The sequence below is a fragment of the Mustela putorius genome, unplaced genomic scaffold (genome assembly GCF_011764305.1).
Source record: "Mustela putorius furo isolate JIRA1106 unplaced genomic scaffold, ASM1176430v1.1 tig00000196_pilon_pilon_pilon, whole genome shotgun sequence".
NCBI classification, from domain to species: domain Eukaryota; kingdom Metazoa; phylum Chordata; class Mammalia; order Carnivora; family Mustelidae; genus Mustela; species Mustela putorius.
The window spans coordinates 13140258-13161344 of NW_025421310.1; the positions used below are offsets into that span (position 1 = coordinate 13140258).

The 21087-nt window shown below is 47.7% G+C and overlaps 1 protein-coding gene, 1 non-coding gene and 1 pseudogene across 2 annotated transcripts; all 3 read left to right on the plus strand.

Moving 5' to 3' along the window:
- Window positions 1-1982: 1982 nt before the first annotated feature.
- LOC101679125 (insulin growth factor-like family member 3) lies at window positions 1983-6245 on the plus strand. The gene is made up of 4 exons (XM_013063829.2): window positions 1983-2478; window positions 3488-3538; window positions 3638-3905; window positions 5738-6245. Exons 1-4 carry the CDS (start codon window positions 2454-2456, stop codon window positions 5760-5762), a joined length of 369 nt encoding a protein of 122 aa, XP_012919283.1. The 5' UTR covers window positions 1983-2453; the 3' UTR covers window positions 5763-6245.
- Window positions 6246-6336: 91 nt separating this feature from the next.
- On the plus strand, window positions 6337-8285 carry LOC123391184 (annotated as a pseudogene).
- Window positions 8286-19762: 11477 nt separating this feature from the next.
- On the plus strand, window positions 19763-19866 carry LOC123391293. Its single transcript, XR_006605917.1, has one exon. It is a non-coding gene; the product is annotated as a U6 spliceosomal RNA (small nuclear RNA).
- Window positions 19867-21087: the final 1221 nt, after the last annotated feature.

The following is a 21087-nucleotide window of genomic DNA, read 5'->3' on the forward strand; positions in this document are numbered from 1 at the left end:
CTTCCCAGAAGCGCCCGGTGTTAGTTAGATGAGTCCTGTGAATGTGCTTGGTCAACTATAAACTTTTCCTTCTCCTTGCTTGTCCGCAAGATATGACTAACGTTTGACCTTCATCGGTCCTTCTGTTGGCTCTTGTTTCTATCTAATAAAAGTGAGACTGTGGAGATGCTCGTGGCAGCAGTCGTTTTCCAGTGTTGTCCTCTGCTCCCAATCTCTTGCAGCTGACTTGTTTGTGCCTAATTCTTCTCCGGTCGCTGACTGGAAGCGGCAGTTTTGCTTCTTTTGTTTGTTTTTGGGATTCTACCCCATTGGTGAGTGACCTCTGTCTCAGCAGGGGCGGGGGCTGGCAGGCTTGGTCACAGCCCATGACCCCACCACATGCCCCAGAGCCTGAGTGTTCAGTGCACGGGTAACCTGTGACCCTGTGCAACACCTTTGAGTCCTATCTCCCAGTCCCCTTCACTCTATCCCCAGGCCTTCACTTATGTCGATCCCATGGCTCTTCCAGAAAGTCTTCCCTGACCCTTTGGACACCCCCATGGTACCCACCTGGGGCAGTCTCACTGTCCTGGGATGGGTCTGTCTTCCCCATGTACTGTGAGCCCCAGAAAGACAGGACCTAGGATGTCATGATCCCTGACAGGCCTCCAGCACAGAGCAGAACACAGAGGGAGTGGTCAGTGGATAAGTATTAATCCCGCCAAGTGCGGGGTATTGCTGGAATCCATAATGAAAACTTACTGGCCAATTCCAGGGGCAGAGAAACTGGCACTCCAGGAAGAGGGGCTGGCTTGGAGAAATCAAGGAGGAAGAGTATGACATGAGTAGGAACTATCACAAGGGGAGAGATCGGCAAGGATCAGATGACAAAGAGCCTGCAAGCCATGGTGAGGGGTCTGGATGCCAACCTAAAGCCCTGGGGATCCTGGACAGGGGTAAGCTGGAGAGGAACTGGTTTGTACGGGTACTTCAGAAGATCCCACTACCTGCCTTGTTGGGGAGATGGGGAGGCATAGTATGTCCCCAGGTGAGTGATGACTGCCAAGTGATGATAATGAAGGGGCTGGGAGGAGCTAGACCAGAGCAGGCCAAGGGGATAGGGAGGGACATCCTAGAACGAAGAGGATCGGGTACCTATCTTCAGAGTAGCCTGGCTGGGTTAGACTCCTGCATGACAGCGGGAACACATTTTACCTCCTTTTCCTCCTCTGTAAAATGAAGTTAATACAAACATAGTGATCCAAAGGTGCACCTGCACCCCAATGTTTATAGCAGCAATGTCCACAACAGCCAAACTGTGGAAAGAGCCCAAATGCCTACTGATAGACAAATGGGTAAAGAAAATGTTGTAAATATGCACAGTGAAATCTTGGGTTCCCTGGTGGCTCAGTTGGTTCAGCAATTGCCTTTGGCTCAGGTCATGATCTCAGAGTCCTGGGATCGAGTCCCATATTGGGCTCCTTGCTCGGCGGGGAGCCTGCTTCTCCCTCCGCCTCTGCCTGCTTGTGCTCTCTCTCACTCTCTGACAAATAAATAAGTAAAATCTTCAAAACAAACAAACAAACAAAAACCGAAATCCTACCATTTGCAACAACATGGATGGAACTAGAAGAGATTATGCTAAATGAAATAAATCAGAGAAAGACATATATCATATGTCTTCCTTCATATGTGGAATATAAGAAACAAAACAGAGGAGCTTACTGGTAAGGGAGGGAAAAATCAGGTGAAATCAGAGGGAGACAAACCATGAGAGACTCAACTCTAGGCAAACAAACAGGGTTGTTGGAGGAGGCAGGGCGGGGGGGAGGGGGCTGGGGTAACTGGGCGTCGGGCATTAAGGCAGGCACGTGACGTAATGAATACTGGGTGTTGTCTGCAACTGATGAATCACTGAACCCTATCTTTGGAATGAGTAATACACTGTATGTTAATCAATTGCATTTAAATAAAATAAAATTAAAAATTAAACATTTTAGAGAAATTGGGTTTGGAGTGGGAACCAAGATGTGTACGGCACTGGGCACAAGCTGGGAAACTGAGTCAGGGATGTGGATGGGGCTGAGCCTGGGGATGTGGAACGGGTGTCGCCATGATGAAGCCTTCATTCCCCCTCAGTGCCCAGGATACATGATGTTGACCAGACGAATTGGTAGCCAGTATCCCAACCCTGCGGGGCCAAGCTGCAGGCAGGTGAAGCCTGGAGTAGCCTGGGAAGCAGCAGTGAGTCTGTCTGTGAGTTATTTTTAGGAGCTCACACCTAAGGGCAGACCAAATAGTCTCCTTTTAAAACAACTAGGTGCTGGTGATTCCTCTGGAAAGTGCTGGAGAGCTGGGAGTGGCCTGATCTGAATGGCTCAATCAGAAACTGGTGACAGAAGTCTGCCCACAGGGTACAATCAAGTTCCAGACTTGACCGGCCTCCTTCACTGTCCAGCACCTCTTCGGAAGTGATGACACCACGAAGCTCCGTCTCAGGTAAGGAGGACCCCCAAAGGCTAGCACCATCCCCCTCCAGCCCCAGCGCAGCCCCCACACCTCAGCATCATCCCGGGCTCCTCCCCCACTCCTGGTTGCCTCAGAGGCATCTGTGACAAACAGCTCCATCCTTCCATTCTTTAACAAACCAGATGCCTTCTATCTGGGAGCCAAGGCTGAGGACTCAGTCTTCCCTGAATGCCCTCCCCTGGAGAGCCCCAGCTACGCAGCGCCTGCCCCTGCCAGAGCTAACGCCCTTGCCGGGGTGGCCCCAAATCCAAATCCACACCTGTAGATCCCCCTGACCTGCGGCTTCTTCCGTACTCACCTTCCTGAGGATCCCACGGCCACTTTCTCTGCCCCATGGTCCACCCTGAGATATAATGATTTATAAGAAATACATACCTGATTCAAATAACCAAAATATATTCCTCAGGTAGAGTTGGGCTTCACTGATTGTTAAAATGATTCAGAAGCGTAAAGGTGAAACGGGAATCTTGGGAATGAAGGTGACTTTTGGACCGCACCCCAGAATGGGAGCTGGCAGCCAGGAGCACCAATCCTATGAGTAAAGGGATGGAACTTTTGCTCCCACCTTCCCTAACTCCTAGGAGGGGAGAGGGGCTAGAGACCCAACCGGCCAATGGCCAGTGACTTCGTCAGACACGATCATGCAATAAGCCCCACCGTAAAAACCCAAAAGGATTAGGTTTGGAGGGCTTCCAGTCTGGTGAGTCCACGGGCGATGGGGAGAGCAGCACACCTGCAGCCGGATAGGTGCGCCGCAACCCTTCCTTCCCCAGACTCCACCTATGATCCCTTCACCTGGCTAATGAGAAAAAAAAAAAAAACTGTTATAACCTCTATCTCTGCGTAGCAGCCACAGAATGGAGTTGAATTCCCACCCTGCCGGTGTCTCAGAATTGTTTGGCATTGTGTGTACAGGAAGCCCCACATGCTGGAACTAACTCGGGGAACCCTAAAAGAGCCCCCCTTCTTTCTCCCATAGTTTCTGTCTGCATAACAATCTTCTTCCTCCAGTGTGCAAAAGTAGTCACAGGTAAGGACAAGGGTGGGGAAGAATGGGGAGCGAGGAGGGTGCCCTTGGGAAGTGGGTATCTGGTCCTTCTTGAACCCACAGCATCAGTGTCTCCACCAGATGTCCCCATGGCCTCGGGGCTGTGGCTGTGCCAGCCTGCCCCCAGGTGTGGGGACCACCTCTATAACCCCTTGGAGCAATGCTGTGATGACGACACCATCCTGCCTCTGAATCGGACTCGCCTTTGCGGCCCCAACTGCACCTTCTGGCCCTGCTTTGAACTCTGCTGTCCTGAGTCCTTTGGCTCCCAGAAGTTTGTTGTGAAGTTGAAGGTCCTGGGCGTCAAGTCCCGGTGCTTCTCGTCCCCAATCTCCAGAAACTGCCCCAGGTAAGGGCCTCTAACTGCTCATGGCTGAGGGAAGGAAGGAAGGATGAGGGACACAGGGGGTCACAAGAGGATCCCCTGTCATGTTGTTGTTCTTTAACTTATTTTTAACTTTTTTTAAGCAATCTCTACATACAACGCAGGGCTCAAACTCATGATTCTCAGATCAAGAGCTGCACACTCTAATGACTGAGCCAGCCAGACACCTCCCCACCATGTCCTATTGTTTTATCTCTGGCCATTTCTGGAAGCTTCCCACTCCTCCCCGCCTGTGTCTCATAATTTCCTAATTTATCTTTCTCTGTGGCAGAAGGAAACCTTTCTAGACAAGCTCGTTATGAAAATGTGGTATTTTCCACATGCCAGGAAGACCCCAAACTACATCACTAGCTTCCCCCCCCCCCCAACCCCACCCAGTTTCTGTGGGGCAGGCAGGAAAACCGAGAAGTTGACCCTGTGCTGGGCCCTGTGTTGCGCGTCTTGGGACACTCAGAGACTCTCCCATGACCTTCATCTCCTTGTGCCTCAGTCCCTCATCTGTAAAACAGGGGTAATACCCATTTCCCTGAGCCACTGAGGCATTGTAAGGAAGATTCTCAGGATTTGAGTATTGGGGGGGAGCAGAATGAGATGAAAACCCTTTTCTTGAAAAGTGTGCATGGGTTTTTTTTTTGTTTGTTTTTTTTTGTTTTGTTTTGTTTTGTTTTGTTTTTTGACAGATCACATGTAGGCAGGAAGGCAGGCAGAGAGAAAGGAGGAAGCAGATTCCCTGCTGAGCAGAGAGCCCGACTCGGGGCTCGATCCCAGTGATGAAGTCCCAGAACCTACGTCAGGTTCGGTGGGGTGAGGAGGTTCAGAGCCGACAACTAAAGAAAGAATTCTTAAGACGTCGTTGGTGCAAAATGGTGGTTTTTTAAAGCACGGGGACAGGACCCGTGGGCAGGAAGAGCTGCTGCCCCGATTGTGAGGGTGGGCATGTTATATACCCCACGGTTGGGGGGAGGTGGTGAAGGAATGGGAGATTTCGACAGAGTTCTCACATGCTAGAGAGGGCCTACAAGGTGCCGGGGGGAGTCTTTGCCCTTATGGCTTGATCAATGTCGTCCTTTAGGTCAGGCACTAACATCAAGATAATTGGGAGATTCTTGGTGGGGTGTTATGATCCGGCTATCATTTACATTCCCTTCTACCCCAGTCTCCTCCAGTTTATGGTGGGAGGGGGACATTAGGGCTTCAGGAACCAAGAGTTATTGCCTCTGGAAATTTGTGTTATTGATAAGGTAACCTCCCTGTTTAGGTCTCTAGGACATCTTGTAGGGCAAGGGAGATTCCTGTTCTGCAGGATTGCGATCCCTGCAAGTTAACTATTTATCGTTTTATGGCAGTCAGGGGTGCCTGAGGAATGCCACACGTATGGAGGGAAGCGGGTGAAGAGGGGGTGCAAGGCGCCAGCTTTTGCTTTGTCCTCAGACAGCCTCCTGCTCCCTCATCACCAGGACCCTGGGATCATGACCTGAGCCCAAGGCAGAGGCTTTAAGCCACCGAGCCGCCACGGAGCCACCCAGGCACCCCTGTGCATGGGTCTTTTAAAATGTAAACAAACAAGTAAACAAAGAAGTACACCAACCAAAGACGTGTGTAATTGAGAAAGCAGCTTCTAGAATATCTACCTGATGGCTTCATGTTAAATGAATTTATAAAATCGAAACTTCTCTTTTCTTTTTCTTATTGTCTTAATCTCCTCTGAAACTGCATAAAGCAAACCTCACTTAAAATGGGAGTCAGAAGCCCAGAAGGGGAAGCTTTCACGGTATAACACATACATCCCTTTGCAGAACCAACCAGAAGAAGCCTACGTGACTACCTCAGCAAGAGGAAGACTCTGTCCTTGGCAAGAGGCCGCCATTACACGCGGAACTCCCAGTGTACGCCAATGGGCTTTTCCTCTATAACAATCCCCACCTCCCTGCGTTTCTCTGGAAAAGGGGGTTTCTTGGAGGAATACAGGAGAACTGCCAATGCCAGACAAGTTAGGACTGAAACACAGGCAAGTTGGAATTGCAAATGTGGTGGCTTCTCACCGAGGGAGCTGTTGTTGCCTGGAGGGATGAGGAATGCTGCTTCCTTCCCCACAGGGGAGGTATCCTTTGTTTTCTGGACTTGCCTGTGGTTTTGCCAGGGCTTGTGTGTGTCAAATTCCAATTCTCTGCTATTCCTTAAAAGAAAAAAAAAAAAATTGAGGACAGGGAGGTGCTGGTAAAAGAACATTTCTATTGCTAGCATTGACACTATATACCCAAATGAAATGAAATCACCATCTCAAAGAAGTGGTGGCACACCCTTGTTTGTGTAAGGTTTTATTTATTTATTTTTTAAAGATTTTATTTATTTATTTGGGTAAGTATATGGCGCCTATTCCTCTTTCGGTACCGATATTCATGTGCACATGCTAGTCTGATTCTGTTTTCTCGTGATTTCTGATGATATCTGGGCAACCTTCAGTGTCTGACAGACGTGTCCAGAAACAACAGTTGCGACCTTGGGGGATGCCCCAGAGGTGAAGGAGGGCCAGGGACACCTGGTGGCCTCCTATCGGGTAGATCCGGAGGATCTACATCTGTTATATCCCAGAAAACACTATCATAGGCCACTATTTTATTTTTCATCTCTCCTACAGTCCCACTGGGGACAAGTGCTTGCGTCCTATTTTTTTCTAGGTTTGGTGACTGCAGGAATCTTCCTGTACTTCGAGATGGGACAGTACACATCAACTCCCCTGTCTCTAACCCTAGCCCATTGGTCAGAGGTTCGGGCTAGAGCTCATAATCTCTCTCTCTCTCTGTAAAGAAAGCTAAATGGCAGACTCTCTGTGCCACTGAATGGCCATCTTTTGAGGTCAACTCCCCCCCCCACCAGGGGTCTTTCCATCTCACCCTGATTTTGCAGGTCAAGAACGTCATCTACCGGCCCCGACCTGAGGGACACCCGGACCAGGAGCCCTACATCTTGGTGTGGCAGGATCTCTGCGAAAACCCTCCCTCTTGGGTTAAGCCTTTTCTGCCCCCCCCCCCGGAATCTCCCACCTCCTTCGTCCCCAACACCTGCAAGCCCAGCAGTCCTTGCTCTAACAGCACCCACCCCCTCCACCGGACCCATTCCAGCTCCCCCGAAAAACCCCCTCAAGCCCCCTATACTTCCAGACTCTCAGGACCTTCTCCTCTTTGAAGCCCCCCCTCCTTACCCTCCCGTACCTGGTCCACAGCCCCTACCACCTCAACCGGGACCTCCTGATCCGCCTTCCACCCCCTCTGCACCGGTGCCTGACTCCTCCGTCTCCCGTTTCGGACCAGCCCATGGCACCCGTAGCCGCACGACCCGGACTGATAACAACCAAGGTCCTGAAGCTGAAGCCATTATGCTCCCGCTCAGACCTTATGGCCCAGATATTCCAGATGGGCAAGGGGGCCGCATGCCAAGCCTCCAGTACTGGCCTTTCTCCTCCTCTGGTGTCCATAACTGGAAGAATAATACTCCTCCTTTCTCTGAGGACCCTGCCTGCTTAACTGATGTAATCACCTGTCTACTGAACTCCCATCAGCGCACATGGGACGGCTGCCAGCAGCTGCTCTCAGTCCTCCTCACCTCTGAGGAGAAGGACAATGTCCTCTTGAATGCCCGAAAGAATGTGCCTGGCCCCGGCGGGCAACCTACCCAGCTTCCTAATCTGATTGATGAATATTCCCTCTGATGCGCCCTGACTGGGGTCCTAATCTGCCTGAAGGTAGGAGACACCTCGAAATCTATTGCCAGACTCTAGGGGCAGGGTCTCAGGGCAGCAGGTCGAAAGCCCACTAATTTGGCTAAGGTAAGAGGTGTAATCCAGGGCCCTACTGAAAGCCCCTCTCTATTTCTAGAAAGGCTTCTTGATGCCTACCGGAGGTATACTCCCTTTGACCCTCAGTCGGAGGAACAGCAGGCGTCAATAGCCATGGCTTTCACTGGACAGTCTGCAGTAGACTTAAGAAGGAAGCTGCAGAGGCTGGAGGGATTACAAGAATTAACTATAAGAGATTTGGTCAGAGAAGCTAACAAAACTTTTAATAAAAGGGAAACAGAGGAGGAGAAAGAGGAAAGGAAGGAGAGAGAAAGAGAGGAAAAGGAAAAAGAAAGGGATAAAAGAAGGAACAAAGAGTTGACTAAGATCCTGGCCGCAATGGTAGAAACTAGTAGAAATGCCATATGCTGCTATGTTTGGTACATTTTAAACCCGTCTTTGATCCCATATTAGATGATGTTATAACCTCTATAAAAAATGATCAAGGGCGCCTGGGTGGCTCAGTGGGTTAAAGCCGCTGCCTTCGGCTCAGGTCATGGTCTCAGGGTCCTGGGATCGAGTTCCGCGTCGGGCTCTCTGCTCAGCAGGGAGCCTGCTTCTCTCTCTCTGCCTGCTTCTCCATCTACTTGTGATCTCTCTCTCTGTCAAATAAATAAATAAAATCTTAAAAAAAAATGATCAAAAACCGGACCAATTTTTTAGGGGGTGAAGAGTCCATTAATGCCTCTTTTGGATCGCGAGGTCTTGGTGGTCTATGTTAAACTTGTTCTTGCAGGCTCATGGTTGGAGAGGGTGGGCGGTGAATGAAAAAATGTTCAGGGTAAGTTTTAGCCCCTTATTTCTGGGAAGCTGACCTCAGGTGATCTTCTCTCCATACAGTTTCTTTGGAACCATCCTGGGTTAAGATAAATGTGGAGTGTCAACTGTGTTATCAGGCAACATTGTTTATCATTAAGAGGATGCCTGATCTGGACTCAAAAAAACTGTGGATGTGTGACCAGAAAGAGTTAGAGATCCTTGGAAAAAGAAAGACAGACAAAGCTTTCTTAATATAAGAAAGTTAACTTTAGCTGCCCCTGCTCCCCATCTCCTGAAAGAACAAACGGCCAGGAAGTTGCCTAATCATACCAGAATGATGAATCAGTATTAAAACTCCCAGTGCTCATTCATAAGTGCAGACAGCCTTACACACACTAGTAAGTTATCTTGGCAGGATCTAACCCCCCTTTGAGTGCTCAGATACTGGACCAAAAGGAGCCACAGAATTCATGATGCTGACCCTTGCCAACCCTGGTGACTTTGACGTGGACTCAGTCATTTCAAGATGATTTTTGCCCCAAGTCCATTCTGTATTCCCCATTGAGCAAGCCCCTTCATGACTATGGATGTACCCTCAGCTTAAAATTTCTCCAATTTTGTTCAGTTGTGTTCTCCTTTATTTGTTCCAAATAAAATCCTTTCTTTTCCTGTTCTTTGACTTGGTTGTGTCTTTTGGTTCAACACACACCAAGAGGCGAACCCAGTTTCAGGTAACAAATGACACACAGAGCCAGACAGAGGATTTCATCATCTGGGCTACAAAGTACAGTTTAAGAGCTAAACCTTGGTTTTCCTGAGTGAAGTTTCTTGTTTTTGAGCATAACACTTGTGAGTTTCCCTATTCTATTTCTTGTTTTCTGTTTATAACCACCAAGTATGATGAGTAGCAGATTTCTTCAGTTCAGGTTGACATTCACATATGTGAGCCACAATAGGGCTGTAACTCGGGGTAGCAGAGTTAAAAAGACATGGGAGGGAAACCCAATATGCACCATAACAGCACCACACATATCTTTATTGGGATGGCTTGGAACCATTTATGTGGTGCTTTCTAGCGCCCAAAATAGGCAGCTCAGCTGAAAGGGGTAAGCCCTGGGGTTGGAATTGCCACCTTGATCAATTCGATGTGGTTAGGATAACAAAATTGCTCCTCGAAAGTCAAAGCGTACCCCCCACTCCATGAGACTAACTGTGAATTTGTGGAGCTAAAGGATTGGCTCCACCGTCTTTATAATTGGATTGGAGAATGCACTTGGAGATGCCCTTAGCTCCCGGGACAAGTCATCTCCCACTTGACAGTGCTTCCTCATAATTAGGATACTGTTATGGCTAGACAACAGGCAAAGAGGGCTTTTTTTTTTTTTAAAGATGTATTTGTTTATTTTAGAGAAAACGAGGGTCTCAAGCAGACTCTGAGCTGAGCCAGAGGCTGGCATGGGGCTCCCTCTCAAGACCCTGAGATCACGACCTGAACTGAAAAGAAGAGTTGGGACACTTAACTCACTATGTCACCCAGGCAGTCTGCAGAGAGGACTTCTTTATGGTTTTACCCCCTTAGCCTCATTTGTCCTGAGACCCACCTCTATAGTTGTAAGATTACAAACAGAGGCTTTAGCCAACCATACAGCAGCCACCTTTTAACCCAACCCAACACGGAATCACCCACAAATTCAAAAAGTGGCCCTCCAAAACCTAATCCTGATTGCAAGTCAAAGGGGGGACTTATTATGCTAATACTGAAACTAAATGTTGTGTATGTATCCCAAAAGACTCTACCAATGTATCCGAAGTTTTAGTAGACATGCCTACCGAAATTAAGGCAACATCTCATTCATCTAGTTCTCCCAATGATGGGTTATCTTCCTGGTTTAGCAGAGACGGATTTCAGGATGATAATAATATTTTTGTATGTATCATTATGTAAAACGATATATAAATTATGTAACTTGTAATTATGCAAATATGTAAAATATAATTATATAATCATGTAATTATGTAAAATATTGCATAATATAGTTATGAAATTATGTAAATATGTAAAATATTTTCTAACTTATATTGAAAATTTTAGACTTAACAAAAAAGTTGCAAAGACAATAGTTATCTCTCGTAACATGGACATTTTACATGATTCTAATACAATTACTGAAACCAGGAAACTAACACTGCCATGATACTATTAACTACTCTACAGACCTTATTTTAAGTTTCCCCGATGTCCGCTACCTGCTCAGGATCCAATCCAGAATCCCACATTACAATTTGATCGATGTGACTCCTTTGTGCCCCTCCATCTGGAATAATATTCTGTGTTTTCTTAGAGTCTGTATTTATCTATTTAATTTAGCATCCATTGCAGGACCAAACTAAAGGTCCGATCTTCCCTGTGATCTGTGTTCATGCTCTGGCCCACCCCCTTTGTCTACTCATGCACACAAAGCCAATATTGTCCCTTCCCTAAATCAACCCAGAGGAAGGTACCAGACAAGTAGAGATCACCACGAAAGCCCAGAGCCCAGCAACATCATCTAACTAGACAATGCCAAACTGTTTGCCATGCCCTGCTTTGCCTTTCCCTTGGGAAACACACAGTAAGTCTCTGGCCCATGATTTCCCATCTCTGCTGCTTCTTCCTCATGACCAAACCTGGTGCTTCCTCATGTGACCCGGCATAGCATGTCTCGTTTCTAGGGAAACTGTCAGTAACATTAAACTCTTTCCAATGGCATTAGCCTGTGTCATCACTCAATAACCTTCATACATTGGGTACAAATGAGTCAGATACTTTCTTCCTTAAACTTTCCCTCGCTGGTCAGCTTTGGGAGGTATGGCCTGTGTATGCACAGCCTGGCCCTCTCTGCCCACGTGGATTTCTGGGGCTCATTCTCTGCCCTTTCTCTTTGACACCAAACGCCTGAGGTTCCAGTTCCATCCAGTTTCCAGAACAAACCCGTTTCTTTCTTTCTTTCTTTCTTTTTTTTTTTTTTTCCCAACCAGTGTTTATTGGTGACGGACTGCCAAGTGGGCACTGGCTACGGGGGCAGGAACAAACTCGTTTCTAAAGGTTGACTGTGCTCTACTCAGGTCCCTACGGCTTGCACAACTAAGTCAGTGAAAATGTCCCTGAGTAGAAAACGTAATTAGCTAGGTAATCAATTGGTATGTTGTTTTTGTTCCCATTACATATGACTCAGTGTGTCACACCCAAATTCTTGTTCTAGGGGTACCTGGGTGTCTCAGTGGGTTGAGTCTCTGTCTTCAGCTCAGGTCATGATCTCAGGGTCCTGGGATCAAGCTCTGCATTGTTCTCTCTGCTCAGTGGGGAGCCCTACTTCTCCCTCTCCCTCTGCCTGCCTCTCTGCCTACTTGTGATCTCTCTCTCTCTCTCTGTCAAATTAATAAATAAAATCTTAAAAAAAAAAAGAACTTCTCCTTCTAATGCTGTTACCAGCAAAATACTTTACTATGTGCACAAAGACTTAAGTATAAGAATATTTATTGCCACATTTTTAGGTAAGACTGAGAAATTGGGGAAACCTTAGGTAACTTTCAAAAGGAGACAGATGAAATAAATTATAATTTATTTGTAGAATGAAAATCTAGGCAGCCATAAAAAGAATACCTTGTGTGCTTTTGGGATTTTAAAGGGTGTATGTATAATATTGTCCTATTTTATAAATGGAAAAATATGGTATATACGTGTACATATTTACAGGTATGTGTGGATACATATATACATAAATTTAGAGAAAAATACAAAGAGTACATTGTAAATGCCATTACCATGTGGGAGGGGAAGGGGTGTGATGAAGAAGGTTATCATCTCTCACTGTATAATTTCTAGTGCTCAACAAATGGAACATTTTTCAATAAAATATATTCCCATTTTCCATATTGTTAGTTTAAGCAATATTTCAAGATTAAGAAAGAGGGCGCCTGGGTGGCTCGGTCATTAAGTGTCTGCCTTCAGCTCAGGTCGTGATCGCAGGGTCCTGGGATCAAGCCCCGCATCCAGCTCCTTGCTCTGCAGGAAGCCTGCTTCTCCCTCTCCCACTCCCCCTGCTTGTGTTCCCTCTCCCACTGTGTCTCTCTCTGTTCAATAAATAAATAAAATCTTTAACAACAACAAAAAAAGCTGAAGAAAGATAGGCAAAGAGGGGCACCTGGCTGGTTCAGTCTGTAGAGCTTGCAACTCTTAAGGATTTCTTTCATTTATTTGTAAAAGAGAGAGAGAAAGAGCACGAGTGTGTTGGGGGCGGGTGGGGGGAGGACAGAGGGAGAGGATCTCAGGCAGACTATGCACCGAGAGTGAAGTCTGACGCGGGCCTTGAGATCATGACCCTGAAATCATGACCTTGAGGTGACAGCCGAGCCAAAATCAAGAGTCTTATGCTTAACTGACTGAGGAAGGAAGGGAGGGAGGGAGGGAGGGAGGAAAGGGAGAATGGAGTGACAGGAGAGAAGAGTCACAGGGGATGGAAAGAGACAAAGCAATGGAAAATCGGGATGGAGAGAAAGGTGCAGGCTGGGGGGAGAAGAGACAGGAGCTTTCATTTGTAGCATCGGCAGTGGCTGGCCTGGCCTCTGGGGTGGGCCCTGGAACAAAGCTCTGTGTCCCCACTCCTTGCTGGAGACGGTCAGTAATAGGAATAGATATTCTCAGTCCAGGAGCCTCTGACCACCTGCTCTTTGCAGAGCTGACTGGACAGCCTTGCATTTATTGCCTGCTGTCGTGGAGCTGGAACCCAGCACAACCCTCAGCCAGAGTCCAGGAACGGAGGGGGTGAGGTGCTTCCATCCTAATCACTAGTGAAACTGTCCCTAGACGAGGACCCACCTCGCTTGAGTGGGCCCTTAAGTCCGTTGGACAAAACGATGGAGGTCCCCAGAGCTCAGAGTTGACGGGCCTTCCCGAGTACCACCCTGATGGGCCCTGAGGCCGGCGGGGTCCGGGGATGCCTGAGCCGATGGAAAGCCTTCCTCTTACAACACACACTGCCTCTAACCGCAGTCACAAAGAACTAGACTGTTTGTCTGGAGTCTTCCCAACAGTCTCCCAGGAGGAAAACCATAGGCAAGACAGGCCATGTAGAGGCAGCCCTCCGCCCCCTAAAATGCACCACACACCCTTGTTCCAAAAACCAGCAAAGCAGGAGGACAATTAAGGAAAGAGTTCGGATCTGGTTACCTTATTCCAAACGTGGCAAGCAAAAAAAAAAAAAAAACCAAAAACAAAAAATCTAGCAAGAAGGGTTCTTTGCAATTCCGCACATGATTCAGCATGACGTTCACGTTCAGCCTTGGTTTGGGGTGGTATCGCCATGAGAGCGCGCGTGGAGCGCTGCGGTCTCCAAAGCCTTTGATGTGCCCTGCACGCCGGGTTATCCCAGGCCAGCCTGACCCCACGCTCCACTTTCAGCTGCTGCAGGAAACATCAGCTCCAGTCCCTCTGGCAAGCCGCTCTTCAGCTGGAAAGAGGCAGAAAGGCGCGTTTGAGACCAGGGATGACAAGCATCTAGGTTAAGAGGTGGAGAGAGGGAGGATGAACCAGGGTGCTCTATCAGAAGACCCACGCATGGAAATTCCCTGCCCTGCTCTCTCCACTCCGGCCTCCAGCCCAGAGGCACCTGTCATTTCTTGGTGGCAGGAACAGACATACAGTCAGAGGTCCCACTTGGCACCTTTTACTTCAAAGTCACCTTCCCCAAGAAAGCAACGATCTCAAGGCATGAGGCCAGAAACAGGACCAATATTTGTGACAAAGGGCACTAGGGTCTCTTTGATATAGCCGTTCTCTGTGGTGGCATGGATTTAGCTCCCATAACTGGCTCTCTGTCATGTCCCAGGTCCAGAGTTCAAGGGGAAGCCTCAGCCTGAGAGCCGGGGGTCCCCGGGAAGCACTAAACCTGGTTCCCAGTTGGGGTCATATAGACGCCCACCCCACCTTCCCGTGAATTGCTTCCTCCTGCCTCCTCACCTAGACTCCAAGTCTCTGCACAAGCGCAAGAGGACGCAGACCAACCTGTGGGACAGAAACGGGGTTGGCAATGGAGCCAATCTATTGTCATTTCCTGCCTGGGGTAGGCTCTGCGGAGAGTTCAGCTTCTGGCTACAGTGTTAGTTTGAAGCAGATTCTTTGGGATCTGGTTCTGGCAGGAAGTGGGCAGTGTCCCCAGAGCTGGCCTTGGGCTCCCTGGGATCGTGAAAGAATTCCCAACTCCCAAGTCCATCTGAAGGGAACCAGACTGGACATGGGGAAAGCTCGTGTGAGCTCTCTGGAGGGTGGGAGGGGCTGGGATGGTGCAACCCATCAAGCTACAGCTGGTCCAAACAACTTCCGGGGGGCTACCAAATGTTCCAGGGATCAAGTCTGCTCAGCTGTCTCCATTTCACCCCAGTAAATCCATACACACACACACACACACACACATTCAGTGATACCAGTATTTGTATCCACAAGCACATAGCATGACGAATGTGTCTATTTTGTGAGACACTCAGAACAATGCCCCCTGGTAAATATCCAAATGTTTGCAAAACATTGGAAAGCAATCTTCTCAGGGCTATAACTTTATATATCCTCTCCATCAGTGAGGAGTCCAGATTTCAGTCAGGATAAACACACTTGGAGTAATTCATTTAGAAAAGGAATTTTTCGGAAGGGTACAAGGGAGCCCCAAGAATCAACTGGGAGGCTGGAAAAATGGGTGCAGAGCCTAGCTGTCCTAGCTCTTTTCAAAACCAAGCTATGGGGGCGCCTGGGTGGCTCAGTGGGTTAAACCTCTGCCTTCGGCTCCGGTCATGATCTCAGGGTCCTGAGATTGAGCTCCCTGTCCAGCTCTCTGCTCAGCGGGGAGCCTGCTTCCTCCTCTTTCTCTGCCTGCTTCTCTGCCTACTTGTGATCTCTGTCTGTCAAATAAATAAATAAAAATCTTAAAAATAAAAAAAACAAGCTATGGATCAAAAACCAAGAATGACTGCTCCCCAATATATGTGCCTGAAACGGGGATCTCAATGCAGTTGCTACCGCCCACCCCCCCACGAGAAACACTGTGTTTTCTGGCCCCAGAGTGCTCTGCGCACCCACCAGAAACAGGGTCAGCTGCAGCCTTCATGTAGCCAGAGAGATGGCAGCCCGGGGTGAACTGCTAGAACCCAGAGCTCTCCCAGGACCTGCTGACGTCAGGTCATATCTCAGATGTGTTCCAGGTGAGGAAATCCTGGAGAACACTGGAGCCTGGTCACAGATCTTGAGGGTCCCTCCCAAGCCACAGTGTTGACATTTTTTTTTTTTTCAAGAACTATGATCTCCAATATGGGAGCCACTGGTCACAGCAGCTTTTTTAATCAATTAAAATTAAATAAAATGTTGGGTTTATTTCCTCGATTTCCAATACAATGGAGAATGTGTTCGCCATGGCAGAAAGTTCTGTTGGACGGTGCTGAACGAAATGCTTTGAGAGGAGAATTTAAAGAGCCTCTCAGTGATGAAGTGTATAAAACCAGCAAAAAGAAGAAAGATTCCAATTTCCTAACTCTTGTGGGTTTTCTCCCACAATGTAACCCGCTGTGGTTGGGTTGCCTGGGCAGCTTGCCACAGCCTGGTGGGAATTGTCTTCTCCCAGAACATGTTCCTGGAAAGTCTCTGACTGTGCCCTTAGACACAAAATGGAAAATCTCAAAATGAAGTCTGCAAAAACGTCACCGAATCATGTACACTTGCAACTGGTAAACTTCATGACGTGTAAACTAGACCCCAATAAAGTTGTTCCAAAGTAGGATAAATTCTGTGCAAAAGACAAAATCACTTATGTAGAGTGTCTTTCTTTTTTGTTTTTAAAGATTTTATTTTATTTATTTCTTTGAGATAGAGAGAGAGTGCACACGAGTATCAGGGAGGGGCAGAGGGAGAAGCAGACTCCCCGCTGAGCAGGGAGCCTGACAGGGGGCTCGATCCCAGGGCCCTGAGGTCATGACCCGAGCCCAAGGCAGACGCTCAACAGACTGAGCCACCCAGGAGTCTGTCTATCTTTCCCCGTGATGGCCAACAGCAACACAGTACATATAAGGCTCTTCAGAAACGGCGAGGTGAAAATAAAGACAAACATGAAAAAACCACTTGTCAGAAACTGGGAAGGGACGGAGATGTGAACCTACTGCATCCGGCCACATCCTACGGTTCCTCTCAGAAGACACAAGACTTCTGGGTCAGAGACAAAGGACAGATTTGCTCCCAGCAGTAGAGAATAACCAGGTGCCAGCATTTGCACCTGTCCCCTGAGCCACAGCACCTACAGGGCAAGCAAGGGGGTCCGGGGGACGGCAGCGCACACAGAGGGTTGCATTATAGGAGATGTACTTGTATCTTAAGTAAGGAAACCCAAATTTTTTATAATGGGTGGTAAGCCTGCCTGGCTTTTGTCCTGGAAGATCTTACCACTATTATACAGGACACTGAACAAATCCGTCTTCTCCCTGGAGGGAGATACTCCCTCTTATCTTTCAAGGCTCTTCACACTACAAATATTCTTTTTTTTTTATTTTATTTATTTATTCAACAGAGAGAGATCACAAGTAGGCAGAGAGGCAGGCAGAGAGAGAGGGGGAAGCAGGCTCCCCACTGAGGAGAGAGCCTGATGTGGGGCTCGATCCCAGGACCCTGAGATCATGACCTGAGCCAAAGGCAGTCTGAGTCACCCACTAACTCACTAACCACTCACTAACCCACTGCGCCACCCAGGCGCCCCTCTTTTTTTTTTTTTTTTTTAAGACGTTTTCACACTACTTGAAAAGAACTTGGAAGAAAGAGCAGTCAATACCTCCTGGCAAGACAGGCAAAAACACAAGAGACACACGGAGAATGGTCACCAACACCAACAAACAATATTAAAACAAAGAAACACCTACAGTAGTCCCCTCCCTTCCCTTATCCATGGTGGGATATTTCCAAAATCCCCAGTGGATGTCTGAAACCATGGATAGTATCCGATCCCATAAATACTATGTTTTTTCCTATAGGATGCCATAGGTGTCCACAAATACCTATGATAAAGTGTAATTTATAAATCAGGCACAGTAATGGATTAACAGCAATAACTAATAATAAAAAGAGGATTATAATAATACGCTGTACTAAAAGCTATATGAGTGTGGACTCTCTCTCTCAAAATATCTTGGTGTAGTGTAGTGCACTCATCCTTCCCGAGATGACCCAGGAGGCGTGATGAGATGGAGTGAATGGAGTGACAGGCATTAGGACACAGCATTAGGCTACTATCGACCTGGAGATAGTCCTTCAGAATTAGGGTTATCTGCCTCCCCCCCATGGCAGGTAAAGCAGGGATTGCTGTAAATAAACGAGTTAAGAATAGAGAGCAGGCTTGTGGTCTGGGAAGTTGTTGTCTTTGCTAAGATGGTTGTGACAGTCCTGAGCAGGAGGGAAGACACTAGGATCACAGAAACGTGACCTGGTTTCCATCTTCAAGGTTGCTCAAAATCAGGGAGTGACTCCCCACTGTCTCCAGGATGAAACCCAACCCAGTCTGCCCAGCACGTCCAGCAAGGTCCTTCCTGATCTGCCCTGCTTGTTCTACAGCACCTTCTCCTCCAGCACTGCTGGCCTCTGCCATGCACCCCAACACTCTCTCCCTGTGGTTCCCCAAACAGGTTCCCAAACCTGGCTCACCTGCGGGTCTCTGGGTATTGTCCTCCTGGCCTTCACAGGAGTCATTCAATCTTTTCCGAGGGCTTGGCTGAGGCCGCCCCTCTTCCCCACCCTCCCAGCACTGCCAATTCCTCCCACTGATAATGAATAAGGTGTATGGTGGCTCAGTGGGTTAAGCAACCAACTCTTGACTTAAGTTCAGCTCAGGATCTCAGGAACCTGAGATGGAGCCTCTATCGGGGGCTCCATGCTGGGTATGGAATCTGCTTAAGATTCTTTCTCTGCCTCTCCCTCTGGCCCCGCCCTTCTCACCTTCCCACTCCAGTTCATGCGCACTGGGCAGGCACTTTCTCTCTCTCTCTCTCTTAAAAAACAAAACAAAACAAAACAAAACAAAAAAACATTCTATCTGTCCCCCATAGCGCTCATGCTTAACACTATCATTGGTTCATGGGCCATGTGGAGCCAACCTAGGCTCCTTTTAAATTTTCAAAGGCATGCATAGATAGGGTAAAACTTCCAGCTCATGCTTTTTTAAAAATTAAAAATTAAAATCGCTCTCCCTTCCTTTGACCTTCCTCCCCATCAGCACTCCTGAGTCCCACGCTTTTACCAGTTTCTGGCATTAGCCCGTTCGTGGCTTTAAATAATGTGCTTGCAATTCTCTTTGATGATTTTAAGGACCCGACTCTACCATTTCCAAGCAGTGGGATTTTTTTGTCCAGTGACTTAGTGTCTCGGACCTTCGGTGTGCTCTTCACATACAATGAAATAACCACACTTCCCCTGGCTGGTACTTAGGTACGATATAAAGCAAATGCCGTTGTAATTATCACAGACACTGGAGACTCCAGCATACTCCTTATGATCCAAATTGAGTCCATTTCTGGAATCATTTTGGATATACATATTTCAGGACATAAGAATTTGGACTCTATTTTTTTTAAGATTTTTTTTTTTTTTTTTTTTTTTTTTTTTGTGGGTGGTAGGAGCTGGCTCGGTGGCTGAGTCAGTGGAACGTCCGACTCTTGACCTCAGCTCAGGTCTTGATCTGAGTCCTGTGTTCAAGCCTCGCATTGGGCTCAAAACGTGGGACTTGAACTTACAACCTTACAAGATCAAGACTTGCATGCTGCCCGGACTGAACCAGTTGGGCGCTCCAGCTTTTGGGGGCTGAATCTACCAGCCTTGCTTCTTGCTTGACAAGAGGTTTCATGAGGTTTCTATGAAGATAACTTAATTACACTGAAATTAATTCTTCTACTAGTAATTTATGATTTGGCTTTATAGTTGGTTATACTGTTTATCTACAGCATTCTCCTCCCTGAGGCCAGGAATTCCTCTGTTGTAGGTTCAGAATTATGACTGGATTATTAATTCATTCATAAGCTAATTAATTTAGAAGACAGGAACGCAGTTTTTCACGTCTGTGATCCCATCAGCAGAGGGGTGGGTGTGTCTCCAAGGTTGGGTCTCCTGTTGGGATGCCTTGGGCATGAGGAGACAGTGTGGAAATCTGCTATGCCAATACCAACCTACGCAGTGCCTGCTGAGACAGCACATACAGTAAAACTGGAAGGATACAGAAATTAGCACGGCCCCTGTACAAGGAGGACACGCAAATCTGCAAAGCGCTCCCTTTTAAAATAAACAAACAAAAGCAGAAATATACACCAACCCACACAGGCTTCTGCCAAATTAGGGGAGGAGGGCTCATTTATATGCGAGTATCCTCAGACTCTAACAGCCCTCCAGGCTGTCTTAACTTGCTTCAAGTAACACACCGCATTGTTTGCTGACTTAATGCCTTTGGTCTCTAACAGAATTAACTTGCCTTCCTTGAAATTTACAGACAACTGGCCTTGGGCAATAAGGGATCAGAACTTCCGCAGGCCACAGAGGCGGGCTTTCTGACTCTCTCAAAACTCTTTTAGCAAATGAGTCTAAGGTCATGCACCACATTACCAACCCCCCTTTGCACATCTGTAAAACTTGTCCTCCTTGGCAGAAAGAACAGAATACTCTTGCACAACAACAGGATATGAAAATATCAGACCTTCTTGTGCACCCCACCCAAACCCAGGGCACCAAGGAACTGGAATTTCTGGTACAATCAATCTCCCAGCACAGAGGTAACTCAGGAGCTGGCACCAGCCAGAAAGGTCACTGATCCCAGCACTTCCTTAACGAATTCAACCCCTTTGAAAAATCTCCAGGCCAGGCAGAAACTTTGGAGTTGGCCTTTGGACAAAAGCCCACCCTCTCCCCAGGTGGCCAGCCTCCTGAGTAAAGCTCCTCTCCCCAGTCAAAACTCATCTCTTGAGTACTGACCTTTCCAGGGAAAGGCTGCTGAACTTGGGTTTTAGGAACAAGACCACTCCTATTCAAAATTACTCAGGCACTTAGAGAGGAGAGGGAGGAGTCCCTCCTGCCACAACAATGCACTTTTACAAGGATGTGAATACTCTGCTTTCTCTTTCTCCAGCCTTTCCCATCTTTTTCTTGTGCCGTGGGAAGGAAGCCATCAGGAGACAGAGGGGCACAACTAGTAATATCCCACATACTTATCTCTTCACACAATTAACGTTCATGGTGACAGTAGAATCCTAGGAAGGAGCATGGATGGAATGTTCCTTCAGACAAGGCACTCTGTAGTCTGCTGCCTTGCAGTGTTTTATGAACTCTGGAAGCCTATCCTGTGGTTGCCTATTCCTTTCTGGTTCACTCTGGTGGAGTTTCTGCAGCCCCACTCTTCTAGATCACTCTGCAGCTCCATCATTTCCCACAAATGAGTCTGAAGAAGACGCACAGGGTGGGTCTGGAGGTGCCTTGCAGGGGAGGGGAGAACAGGGACCCCTTGAAGCCTC